The sequence below is a fragment of the Gracilinanus agilis genome, chromosome 1, assembly GCF_016433145.1.
Source record: "Gracilinanus agilis isolate LMUSP501 chromosome 1, AgileGrace, whole genome shotgun sequence".
NCBI lineage: Eukaryota > Metazoa > Chordata > Mammalia > Didelphimorphia > Didelphidae > Gracilinanus > Gracilinanus agilis.
Window position 1 is genome coordinate 590605561 of NC_058130.1, and position 13053 is coordinate 590618613.

General features: G+C 37.7%; 1 protein-coding gene across 1 annotated transcript in view; it reads left to right on the forward strand.

Moving 5' to 3' along the window:
- ARMH2 (armadillo like helical domain containing 2) overlaps nucleotides 1-5427 on the forward strand; it is a 25832-nt gene extending 20405 nt beyond the window's left edge. Inside the window, exon 2 of the mRNA XM_044658124.1 lies at nucleotides 5006-5427. Coding sequence (XP_044514059.1) covers nucleotides 5006-5427 — 422 coding nt within the window. The remainder of the gene's footprint in view (nucleotides 1-5005) is intronic.
- The last annotated feature ends 7626 nt before the right edge of the window (nucleotides 5428-13053 follow it).

The following is a 13053-nucleotide window of genomic DNA, read 5'->3' on the forward strand; positions in this document are numbered from 1 at the left end:
AAGGATTTAAAAAAAAAAAAAAAAAAAAAAAAAAAAGAATTATTGGACTACCTGAAAGTCATGACCAAAAAAAAAAAAAAAAAAAAAAAAAAAAAAAAAAAAGCCTAGACATCATATTACAAAAAATTATCAAAGAAAACTGTCCTGATATTCTTGAACAAGAGGATAAAATAGAAATTAAAAGAATCCACAGATTACCTCCAGCAATAAATTCCCAAATGACTACTCCCAGAAATGTTATAGCCAAGTTCAAGAGCTCCCTGGCCATGAAGAAAATACTTTAATTTAATACCCAGAAAGAAATAATTGAAATATCATGGAGCCCCAGTGAAGATTACACAGAAACTAGCAGCTTCTACATTGAAGGACTGGAAAGCTTGGAATATGATATTCTGGAAGACAAGGGAACTGGGATTACAACCAAGAATTACCTACCCATCAAAACTGACTATATTCTTTTAGGGGAAAGTATGGTCATTTAATAAAATAGAAGAATTCCAAACATTCCTGAAAAAAAGACCGGACTTAAAAAGAAAATTTGATATCCAAATACAAAATGTGAGAGAAGCATAAAAAGGCAAATAAGACAAAGAAGAAATTTAAGGACTTCAATAAGATCATATTGTTTATATTCCTATATGGAAAAATGATATCTGTAACTCTTAAAAATTGTTATCATTACGATAGTAGTTAGAGATATACATAGACAGAAAGCATGGTAGTAAGCTATTTAGGATAATACGTAAAAAAATGGGTGAAAAAGAGGATTGTACTAAGAGAAATGGGAAGAGAGAAGTAAAATGGGGTAAATTATACCACATAAAGAGGCACAAGGAGGTGAGGAATACTATTACAGTGGAAAGGAGGATGAGATAGTGTCAGGTAATAATTAAATCTTAATCTCATTGGAATTGGCTCAGAGAGAGAAGAACAGCCGGATTCATTGGAATATAGAATCCTATCTTACTCTAAAGAGAAGTAGGAGAATAAGAAAGGGGATGATGGGGGAGTAATATCAGGAAGGAAGAAGTTGTGGGGGGGAGGTGACCTTATAAAGAAGTAGGAGGGAAATAAGAAGGGTGATGGTGGGAAGGAGAGTAATACAAAAGAGGGGCAAGGGGGAATGATAAAAAGCAAAACATTGCATGGAGGGAAAGAGTAAAAGGAGAAAAGGCAGGACTAAAAAAAGAAATCAATATGTAGGAGAATATATAGATGGTAATCATAACTGTGAATGTAGATGAGATGAACTCACCCATAAAACAGAAGCAGATAGTAAAGTGGATTAAAAAACAGAATCCAACCATATGTTGTTTACAAGAAACACATTTGAAGCAGGTAGACACACACAGAGTAAAGTTGAAGCAGGGGCAGATTCTACTGGGCTTCAAATGAAGCAAAAAAAGCAGGAGTAGCAATCATGATCTCAGACAAAGCTAAAGCAAAAATAGATCTGATTTAAAAAGATAAGGAAGGTAAATGCACCTTGATAAAAGGTAAGATAGACAATGAAGAAATATCAGTACTAACAAATATGCACCAAATGGTAGGGCATCTAGATTTTTAAAAGAGAAACTAAAGGAGCTTAAGAAGGAAATAGATAATAAAACTATATCTTAACCTTCCCCTATCAGAACTAGATAAACCTAACCAAAAAATAAATAGGAAAGAAGTAAAAGAAGTGAATGAAATTTTAGAAAAGTTAGATTTGAAAGATATGTGGAAAAAAACTGAATAGAGATAAAAAAGAATATACTTTATTTTCAGCAGCACATGGTACATAAAAAAAAGACTGGCCATGTACTAGGGCATAAAAACTTCACAGCCAAATGCAGAAAAGCAAAAATAATACATGCAACTTTTTCAGATCACAATACAATAAAAATTAAAATAAATGAGTTCATAGAAAGACAAATTAAAAATTAATTAGAAACTAAATAATTTAATTCTTCAAAATGGGTGGGTCAGGGGATTGAGAGTCAGGCCTAGAGACAGGAGGTCCTAGGTTCAAATCCAGCCTCAGACACTTCCTAGCTGTGTAATCCTGGGCAAGTAACTTGACCCTCATTGCCCACCCTTGCCACACTTCCACCAAGGAGCCAATACACAGAAGTTAAGGGTTTAAAAAAAATGAGTAGGTCAAAGACTGAATCATAGAAACAACCACTGATACAACTGAAAAGAATAACAATGAGGAGACAACATATCAAAATTTATGGGATACAGCCAAAGCAGTACTCAGGAAAATTTATATCCCTGAATGTTTATATCAATAAAATAGAGGAAAAGCAGATCAATGAACTGGGCATGCAACTTAAAAAAAAAAACTAGAAAAAGAACAAATTAAAAATCCCCAGTGTAATAAATTAGAAATCCTAAAAATCAAAGGAGAAACTAATAAAATTGAAAGAAAAAGAACTATTGAACTAATAAGACTAGGAGCTGGTTCAATGGGAAAAAAAAAAAACAAATAAAAGAGTATTGGTTAATTTGATTAAAAAGAGAAAGAAGAGAATCAAATTAATAGTATCAGAAATGAAATGGGTAATTTCACCTCTAATAAGAGGAAGTTAAAGCAATTATTAGAGGCTATTTTACCAAATTATATGAAAATAAATCTGATAATCTAGGTGAAATGGTTGAATATTTACAAAAATATAAATAAAAATTTTATTTACAAGATATTTACAAAAATATGAATAATAATAAATAAATAAAATAAAAGATTATCAAAAGAGGAAATTGAATACTATCAAAAGAAAAAAATAAATCATGGAGTGAATGTGGCAAAATTGGGACACTAATGCGTTGCTGGTGGAGTTGTGAATTGATCCAACCATTCTGGAAGGTGATTTAGAATTATGCCCAAAGGAATATTAAAGAATGCATACCTTTTGATCTAGTAATACCACTACTAGGCCTATATCCCAAGAGATTTTTTTTAAATGGGAAAGGACCTATTTGTACAAAGAGATTTATAGTTATGCTTTTTGTGATGGGAAAGAATTAGAAACTAAAGAGATGACCCTCAATTGGGGAATGACTGAACAACCTGTGGTATATGATGGTGATGGAATACTATTATGTTATATAAGGTCTGATGAACAGGATAATTTCAGAAAGTACTGGAAAGTCCTATGTGAACTGGTGCAGAGTGAAGTAAGCAGAACCAGGGGAACATTACATATAAAACTGAAATATTGTGGGACAATCAAATGTGATAGACTTTGCTACTAACAGCAATACAATGATACAGGACAATCCTTTTTTGAGTTCTTCCAGAGCTTGAGAACAATTCCTTTTTTTTTTTTTTTTTTAAGGTTTACATGTGGTTGCTTGAATCTCACCATCTCCTGTTTGTTTTGTTCTTTGCTCTTTTTCCTTATAGAAATGTTCATGGGTTAAGTGTTTGTTTGTTTGTTTGTTTACTATTTGCTCATTTTCCCAGCCTTTTTTTTGCCTGTCAACTGGGAATTCTGAAAGTTACTTGCTACTTCTGTCTCCTCTGCTGGCTTGCAGGCACTGTGAGCTATTTTGCCCTGGGGATAGGTCTTCATTGCAGTAGGGCAATCTTGAAAGGGCCCAGTGCTATGGACTTCCCGCCTCACTGAGGGCTGGTTCCAGGGCCTGAGACTTCAAGGGGTGACTCTGAGGTATTCTTTTTTTGGTGTGACCCATGTCCCAGGATCCTGAAATTAACCTACACCTAATCAAGGAACTTAGAGCAACTGGGGGTGGGGGGAGGGAGGTGATGGTTGGCCAGCAATCCTCTGTGTGCAGTTTTGTTTCTGGTTCCCCCTTATCGCATACAAACTCATCTGATGCTATCCTAGTGGACTCTTGCCACAAGATTCCTAATTATCCTTTTGAGGTCAGGATTGGTCCCAGAGTCTGGGAGAGGGTTTAACTCAGCTACAAAGATTATGGTGATAGAGGATTAGGGAACCAATAAGCCTATTATAATTAGTGAAAATAATGAACTCCATGAAGTTAAGTTTTATCATCTACATAAATTTCCTCCACTAGCATCTAACCCAGTATTTCATACTCCCTCCCTAGTTTAAATGTTTGCTAAAATGAATCCAAAGCTAACTAAATGTACCTTGGTTTCTATATGTTTAAGATTAATTCTGAATGATGGTTTAAAAAAAAAAAACACTTTCACCTTCCATTTTAGGATTGATACTAAGTACTAATTCCAAGACAGAAAGAGAGGTAAGGGCTAGACAATTGGAATTAAGGGAGTTGCCCAGAGTCATATAGCTAGAAGTATCTGAAGTCATATTTGAACTGAAGACTTCTCAGCTCCAGGTCTGGTTCTCTATCCACTGAGCCACCTAGCTGCCCCTAAATTGTGTCTTAATTTGGTAGTTAATATTTAGTCAATTTTAAGATTATTGTTTCCTTTTTTTTTAAGAAAAAAGTAATGGTTTGAGAAAACACACTTTCCACCAAAGTATTTTACAAGAAAAAAATGAAGTAAAATTGCCCACTAACATAATATTGATTAATAGTACATGTCATTTCCTACTTTTGTAGTTTATCAGTTGTTAACAGAAAGGAAGGCTATGTGTTTTCACTGTGATAAAATGGTATCATCTTTGTCTTTTGTGTTTGGCTTTAGAGTTTATTGCCTCTTGCTCTACTTTCCCACCCAGTATCACTTTATGTAAGTCTTCATATTGCAGGCTTCCTTATGGCACATTCCTAATCTATTCTATTAGATTAAATTACCTTTTTCAGCCATTCCCAAATTTGAAGAAAGGTAAACTGAAGAAATTTTCCAGTGCTACTAAACTTACTGAGTCATCTCTTCAACAACTCTACTTCTAAAAGAACTAGCCAGCCTCTAAAATACTTTTCTATGTTTCATTTTGGAGCATTGGGCCATTGGGGATAGAAGGAAATTGAGACCATAAGACGATGGAAGAGCTTGTTTGGTAAATAACTAGTTAATATGCAAAAAAAAATGAGAAAGACATTTGTTTTTGTTTTTGTTTTTCAGGAGGACAAATGGCGGCAAAATGGGTAACTGACTACATGAGTGACGTAGCTATACTCCTATGTGACGAAAATGCTTCTCCTCAAGTCATGGTTATGCTAATAGAAAGCATGTGCAGTTGGTGCTACCTAAACCCTGTTGGGCAAAAGAAAGCCAGACTCATAAACATGATTCCCATTCTTATGCATTTGCTGGAAGAGGAAAATATCAGGAACATTCCAAAGGAGCCCATGATTATTATTAAGTTCTGGGCTTGCTATCTTCTCTGTATCATTTCTTGCAACAATGCATTGTGCATTCAGCAACTTAGGGAATATACAAATATAAAGCCCGTTCTAAAATTACTGGCAAAATTAAACTGGCAGGGGTGGCCTGATAATTACGCTCAAGTCTTGTTCTACCTGATGGGATTCCAAATGAATTAGACAGGCTATTTAAAGGAAACAAGTCAGCAAAGTACAGTTCTCTACTCAGGGCTCTTATTCTTGTCTTGCATTATATTGGTGATAAAGAGCAGTAATAAAAATGGTTATATTATTCTTCAAAGGTTTCTTTACTTATAGAGTTGCTTAGAATTGTCGGTGGTTTCACAATTGCTATGATGGCCAGACAACTGAAAAACACTGTTGCTAGAAATGTCAGATTACCCAACTATTTCCTCCCACTTTTCAAAAGGTATATAGTATTTCATTCCACACATACTTTTCATATTTATCATGTTTAAAGCACTGAGAACACAAATGTAATCTATAACATACACGTCCCTCTATATTCTTAGGGAAATCAACTGGTGAATTGACTGTTGGTATGTGTGTTTATACTTATACACAACTTGTATATAGATATATGTTTATACAATATACACTTGTATATAGATGATTGACACATATGTAACCACTAGGTGGCATTGCTACTAATCTGATTCAATTTTACAAATGGTCAGGGCTCTGTCTAGTCAGAAATTCAGTCTGTTTGTCAAGTATTCTGTCTCAATCCAGAAGGAGCTCTAGGGACACATGTTCTTAGAAGGAAGGGGGAAAAACATTTATTAATCACCTACTATTTGCCAGATATTGTGCTAAGCATTTTACAAGTATTCTTTCATTTGATCCTCACAACAATCTGCAAAGTATGTATCCCCATTTTACAGATGGGGAAACTGAGGCACACAGAGGTTAAATGACTTGCTTAGGGTCATGTACATAGTAAGTGTCTGAATCTAAATTCAAATTCAAGTTTTTGTAATTCCAGGTCCAGTACTCTATCCATTTTTCTCACCAGCTGTCTCAGTGGGCAACATTCTATCTCCCCAGTGGCTATTCTTTTCTACTGATTATGTTAAGTTTGTATTTACATAATGAAATAGCTATAAGCCCCAACCTCCCAGAAAACCAAGTCTTTTCCATGAGTCTTCTATGTATCTCTGAGCCTGAGGCATGTATCCTTATATTTGTACAAATACAAATAAGTAGGCATCCTTAACTATATTCATGGTTATTACTTTTTGCAAAACCTCAACAAAAATGGAATAAAAAGGTCTACTATATAATCATACAACCCAATCTTCTCCGAAGTTCTGGTAACCTCTGAACAAGTAATTACTAGGTGCTTCCTTTGTGTCAGCCACTGTGGCAAAGGCAAAAGTTAAAGAAAAGACAAGAGGGACAGCTGGGTAGTTCAGTGGATTGAGAGTCAGGCCTAGAGATGGGAGGTCCTAGGTTCAAATTTTGCCTCAGACACTTCCCAGCTGTGTGACCCTGGGAAAGTCACTTGACCCTCATTGCCTAGGCCTTACCACTCTTCTGCCTTGGAGCCAATATACAGTATTGACTCCAAGATGGAAGGTAAGGGTTTAAAAAAAAAAAAAAAAAAAAAAAAAAAAAAAAAGGACAAGAATGCTCCTTTCTCTGATGGAATTTATATTCTAATCTAATGGGAGAGAGAATGTGTATTTAACAGAAGGCAGAACGGGCACAACATTTAGAGTAGATGGAACATATACAGGCATACTACAAACTCAAGAACTTGACCACAGGTCCTGGAGTTTGGACTCGACCTCAGCCACAACAGTGGGTGTATTTGATACAGAAATCAACAAAACCTTCCCAGTACAAGAATTAACAAACCTTCTCAATTTTGAAGTTAGCAAACTTTCTTCATGCTGGTACCAGTACTCTAAAATCAACAGCTCCAATCTGGGTTGTTCGGATTTTAATTTTTTTATTTTATTAATTTTTAATTTAATTCTTATTAGCATCTGAGACTAATACTCTTCTTCTAGTTCATATCCAGTCATTGGCAGGGACAGAGAACACAAGCAGCTTCCTACTATGGCTAACTCTTAGTTTCTGGAATGACTAATTGGTCTCAAAGGCAGACAAGGTCTACAAAGTCTCCTACCATTCTGCTCATTCATATATATATTTTTAACCCTTACCTTCCATCTTAGAATCAATATTGGGTATCCATTCCAAGGCAGAAGAGCGGTGAGGGGTAGGCAATGGGGGTTAAATGACTTGCCTAGGGTCACACAACTAGGAAAGCCAGATTTGAACCAAGGATCCTTCATCTCTAAGTCTAGCCCCCTAGCTGCCCCCTCATCTATACATCTTTTGATCTTTGAATCCTTCCCAGCATTTCTGCCATTCTGCTGTCATTTTCCTCAGAACAACCCTGGGAGTTAGTTGCTATTACTATTTTATAGATGCAGTGATATGGGCAATATGTTGATACTGAACAGGGCCTGATAGAGAGATGGCTCAAGGTCTTCTGATGGTCTAAGGACCTAAGCTGAGTGAGATGGGAAACTTGGGTGGACATTGAGTTGTGGTAGTGAACACCAGTCCCACAAAGTATATTAAGCTCAGCTGAATACACACACACCTCCCTTAACAGTGCCCAGGACTAAGTGATCAAGTGAGAAGCTGTGAATTGGATCACACAGCTTCTCGGAACCCTTATCCTGAGTTTAACTTGATGGGTAACGCCTATGACTGCGATTTGATCTTGTTTGAGTAATCCCTTCCCCTTAGATCCAAAGAATATGGTAGTGAACTTTAGAATAATAACAAGATTCAGCTAGGTAAGCTTTTTGGATTTAATTATAACAAGCTCAGGGGGAGGATCAGAGATTGAAGGAAATCTACACTAGACTAATGATGATCAGGGTTGGCAATCAGACTGATCAGGTTGTGATGTCAGCTGGAGAGGTTCCCCTCTCTGTGGCACTCAGGCCAGGCCAGGCACCTTTGGCCCTGACAGGGTGCATTGAGGATTGATGGTATTCTTCCTTGGTGGTAAATAATCAATGTACAGCACAGCTCTATTCAGAAGTTGTGGATGTGATAATTGGTAAAACAGGCAACCTAAGCAGGTTAGTTGGCCTACCCACCCAGCCACCCAGGGTCCCCTTCTCATGAGTGAGAGAGCTTTTTGATCCAGCTCCTGCCTTTTAGAGTCCTGGCAGGAATTGTATTTTGCCCCTTGGCTCATGGCATCTAGGTAAGTTCCAAATTCTATACTTTTGGTTGTCACTCATCCTGTTCTCCATTTTGCTTCTCAGAAATTGAGGTTACAGCAGAAAGAGTCAGAGGTTAAAGGACTTGCCCCAGAGTCACACAGCTAGTGTTAGAAACTAGATTTGGACTCAGAGCTTCCTGACTATCCATGTATCACCTAGCTGCCTCACAACAAATATTGGGGGGAGAACATGTATTTAGAACCTACAACTGCCAACTGTACAGGATGTTCAGGGAAGATTAATACCTCTGGCAGCAGGCCTTGACAAGTCCCTTTTCAGGACTGATTTTTTCCTTTGGTGTCTACCCACCACCCAGCTCTCACCTGTGACTCCAAGAAGCTATAGCATGCACAGTGGCCATACTCTAGTAAAACTATCTAAGCAGATGAGTTAACCCAGGTTGAAAGTAACTGAGAGACTTCAGACTTCTTGGTGAGTTAGAGGGGATGTCTGCCCCAAGCATGTGAAGACTTCCCAGGGCAGACAGGGTAGAATGAGCACAATTTGTTCCAATGATCATGATGGTGGCAGAAGAGGGCCCTGTGGAGTGTTTAGAACTTGGATAGACATCAAAGGACCAAAAGTCATTCACTGAACCCTAAGCCATCACCAGTCATCTTGACTTTTGTCTTGCCACTGGACTTTAATGACTCTCAAAGAGAATAAGGCTAATGACCTTGCTCAGCTCTACCTCATTTATAACCAATTTATGTTCGAGTCAAAAGACATCAACAGTGATACAATTTTAGGCTTCTTCAAATATAAAGGACAATAATCAACCAACAAGTGTCGAGTGTGCTTGCTGTGCATAGCACTACAGAGCTTGACTTGATGGAGTCATTGCTTATCAGGTAGGACATAACTTTGTTATATACATGTATGAACATATGTGTATATATAAAACTCTAATACCAAATTTTGAAAACCCAGTATTCCATGGTAGGCTCTGAGAGGTATGTTAGTTTCAAAAGGAGAAAACAAAGGGGATCTCAGCTACTCAAGATTTAACAGGAAAAAAATATATTTTCTGGACAATGTAATCATTGTCCAACATAGTAGTAGGAAATATGGTGCCTGGCACACACTGTGCCCTTATCTTGTGCTTACTGAATTGAATTAAATTGGGTGTAGAATATGGAGACAGACAGAGAGAGAGAGAGAGAGAGAGAGAGAGAGAGAGAATGTAGAAAATAGAACATGGTCGAAAAATTTTGTGTTGTGGCTGAAGTGATTTTGTTTACATGGAGATTAATGATGAGAGGCAGCAGCAGTGAAAATGGGTCAAAGGGTCAGAGATAGAGTGCCGGATATTGACAACTGGTAAATAAATGGGCATCAGTGACAGAGTAATAGGGTGGGGAATTCTGGTGGTAACTCCAGTAAAATAGAATAAGGATGGATCTGAGTAGTGAACCCTTGTGTTGACTGGGAAATAAACACAGAACTATTAATGGTCAGAAAAACCACTCTTTAATTAACAAAAGGGGTAATAGAGCTGAGAAGGCCTCTACACAGAGTCCAAGGATTGAACTCTGGATGTTCTGGGCCCTGGCCCCTGGGAGTGCCACTGCGCTAGATGACTCCAAGGAACAAAAGAAATTGGGGAATCTATATACAATTTGGGAAGATCCAGGGACAGGGAAAGACGATTGACATTACCATAACTACAAGGAAATGAGAGTGCTCAAATTATACTGACAGGATACAATCAAGCTTGAGAAATGAATCATAGCCAGAGGCTAGGGCAGTGATGGGCAGCATTTTGAGCTTGGTGTGTCAAAATTCACCAAAAAACTGAGTATAACTTGGGTGTCACTTCGAGAAAAAAAAACATTATTTCACGATATTTATAGTTTAAATAACAAAAATGTATAATTGTAACATATAACTGTATTTAATAAACCAAAAACTAATTATTTAACTTACCTACTTAGTGACTTCTTTGTTCATCTGTCAGTCAGTTTACTTTGTTGGTATTGATATTATTTAACTTGTGTGGGGTGCCATGAACTAAGATAAGTGAACGGAAGAGGGATTCTTTAACTAACCTGCCTATCAATGACTTTTTTTGTTGCTGAATTTCACTGGTTAATGAAAATTCATTTAGCTGCTAAATCTTCAATCGAAGGTTGGTATTTTGTACAATTCAAGTCCAAGCAAGCGCTACTAACTTCATCTGTCAATCTGTTTCTTTTGTTGGTTTTGATATTATTTAACACTGAGAATAAGGTCTTACAAAAGTACATAGAAAGAAAAAGTGTGAGTAAAGCCATTGCTATATTTTTCAGGGTACTAAAAGTGTCTGGTTCCAGGCACTCCAAATTTCCTGTTCATAGTAGCACTCCTCTTGATTCTCCAAGCAGCATCTTTCCAAATTCTCAAGCTTGGACCTCAAATCGAAAAACACCTGAGCCCAGATGCTGTCTTGAAATTCTGCAAGTTGCATCTCCAAATCATCAATTTGCATCCATTGGAAACCACTTAATTCCAAACTACTGTAGACTACTACATCAGGATACTTAATTATTTTCATGGTCTGCTCTAGGCTTCTAAATTGATTAAATCTATCACTGAACTGATCAAGTAACGAGTCTAAAACATGCTGGTACTTTATATGCAAGGGTTCCATTTCATTTTGTACAGCTGCACCGGCCTTCTCAAAATACTTTGTTACTTGAGGAAAATACGTATAAGTTTTAGTTTCTACATCTCATTTGAAAATTTTAAGTTTACTTTCAAAAGCTTTTATGTATCCAAACATAACATCAATACTTTTGCCAAAACCTTGTAACTTTAAATTCAGTTCATTAATATGAACAGAAAGATCTGTAAAAAATATCAGTGTATTGACCCACTTATCATCATTGAACTGAGGAAAGTTTCCCAGATCCTTATCTTCAAGAAATACTTTAATTTCTTCAAAGCACTCCACAAAGAGCTCAAGAACTTTGCCTTGGCTCAGCCATCTTACATTATCGTACATCAGCAGTCCACTGTAGGTGGAATCAACCTCTAGTAAAAGTGCAAAAAATTCTCACTTGTGAAGGGGGCGAGCAGCTATTAAATTAATTTATTTTTTTACAAATGACATTAAGTCGTTTAAGTTGGTGAATCCTGCCTTGGCACATAAAGCCTCCTGATGGATAATACAATGAAAAGGCACAATCCGAGGTCCAATAGCTTCCGTAAACAATTTGACAAATCCTATTTTTCCCCCCACTATGTTTGGTGCCCCATCTGTAATCAATGACACAATTTTAGAGATATCAATGCTTATGGCACAGAATGTTTGTATAACAACCTGATATATTTCACTTCCTGATATACTTGTTGATGAGGATGGGATAGGGGATGGGGAGGGCAAACCCCTGATAAGCAAACCTGAAAACTGAAGAATTTGAGATCACTGGGAATGTGAAAGATTAAGTCCTTCTCTAATATCTTGTAGTGGAGTAATAATTCTAGGTTCTTAAAGATTTTGCAGAAGCTTCTGCAGGTCCAGAAGCTGGAGAGGCTTCCACCATGAACTAGAAAATTAATTGGGTGTTGGTCTAAGAACCAGATTGGCCATAAAGTAATTATATAGGACAGAATGAAGATGGCAGCTTAGAAGCAGCAAAAAGTCAATTCCTCTGCGAAAACCCTTCCATACCAATCAAAAACAAAGCACCTTGTGGGAGAGAGAAAACCAAATAAAAAACAGGACAGAGCCAGGGAACCTTCTACTTGACTCAACTTAAAAAGTATGCAGAGGTTTTTTTCTGGGTTAAGATGGCAGCAGAGTAAAAAGCAGCTCTTAACCTCTTCTGACCAAAACATATAAGACTCCTCAAAGGGACATAAAAACAAGTCCAGACGAACGGAGGGACCCCACAACAGGGTACAGCGTGGAAGGTACATGGAATTGGGACATTTCCATGCTATAAAGGAGTGAAACAGCTCTCACTAAATCGCGGGCTGAGCAACCACCTCCCCAACCCCTCCACACACAACACCTATAATGCCAAAGCCAGCTAAAAAGAAATAGAGCAAGTTTGGGGCACCCATTGAGTCATTGGCAGCTCCAGGGCCTGTTCCTGAGAGCAGCAAGATTTAGGACCCCAAAAAGCTAAAGAACGCGCACGGACTCTGAGCACGGGCGAAGAGCGCGGGCAAAGGCAGAGCCGGGGTGGAGGCAGACACAGGCACACATATGAGCGAAGGCTCTGAAACCCTGAGTGGGGAACCAGTGCAGACGGGTATACGACTGTGGAAGCAGCGCCCTGAGACTTGTAAAGGAACCTCCAGCAGAGGACCAAGCAAGGGGGTCCACCAGGGGGCTTGACCTTGAGAAAAACCAGAACTCAGACCTCAGGACCCAAAAGACTGCAGACAGACCCTGAGCTCGAGGATAAAGCTGAGAAGCTGCTGGGATAACAATGGCTACACAGAATCAGGAAGCTAAGACAAGAAAGATTAACAAGAAAAAGAAATCTTTAACACTCGACAACTTTTACACAGAGAAAATCCAGACAACCGAGCAAATAGAGGG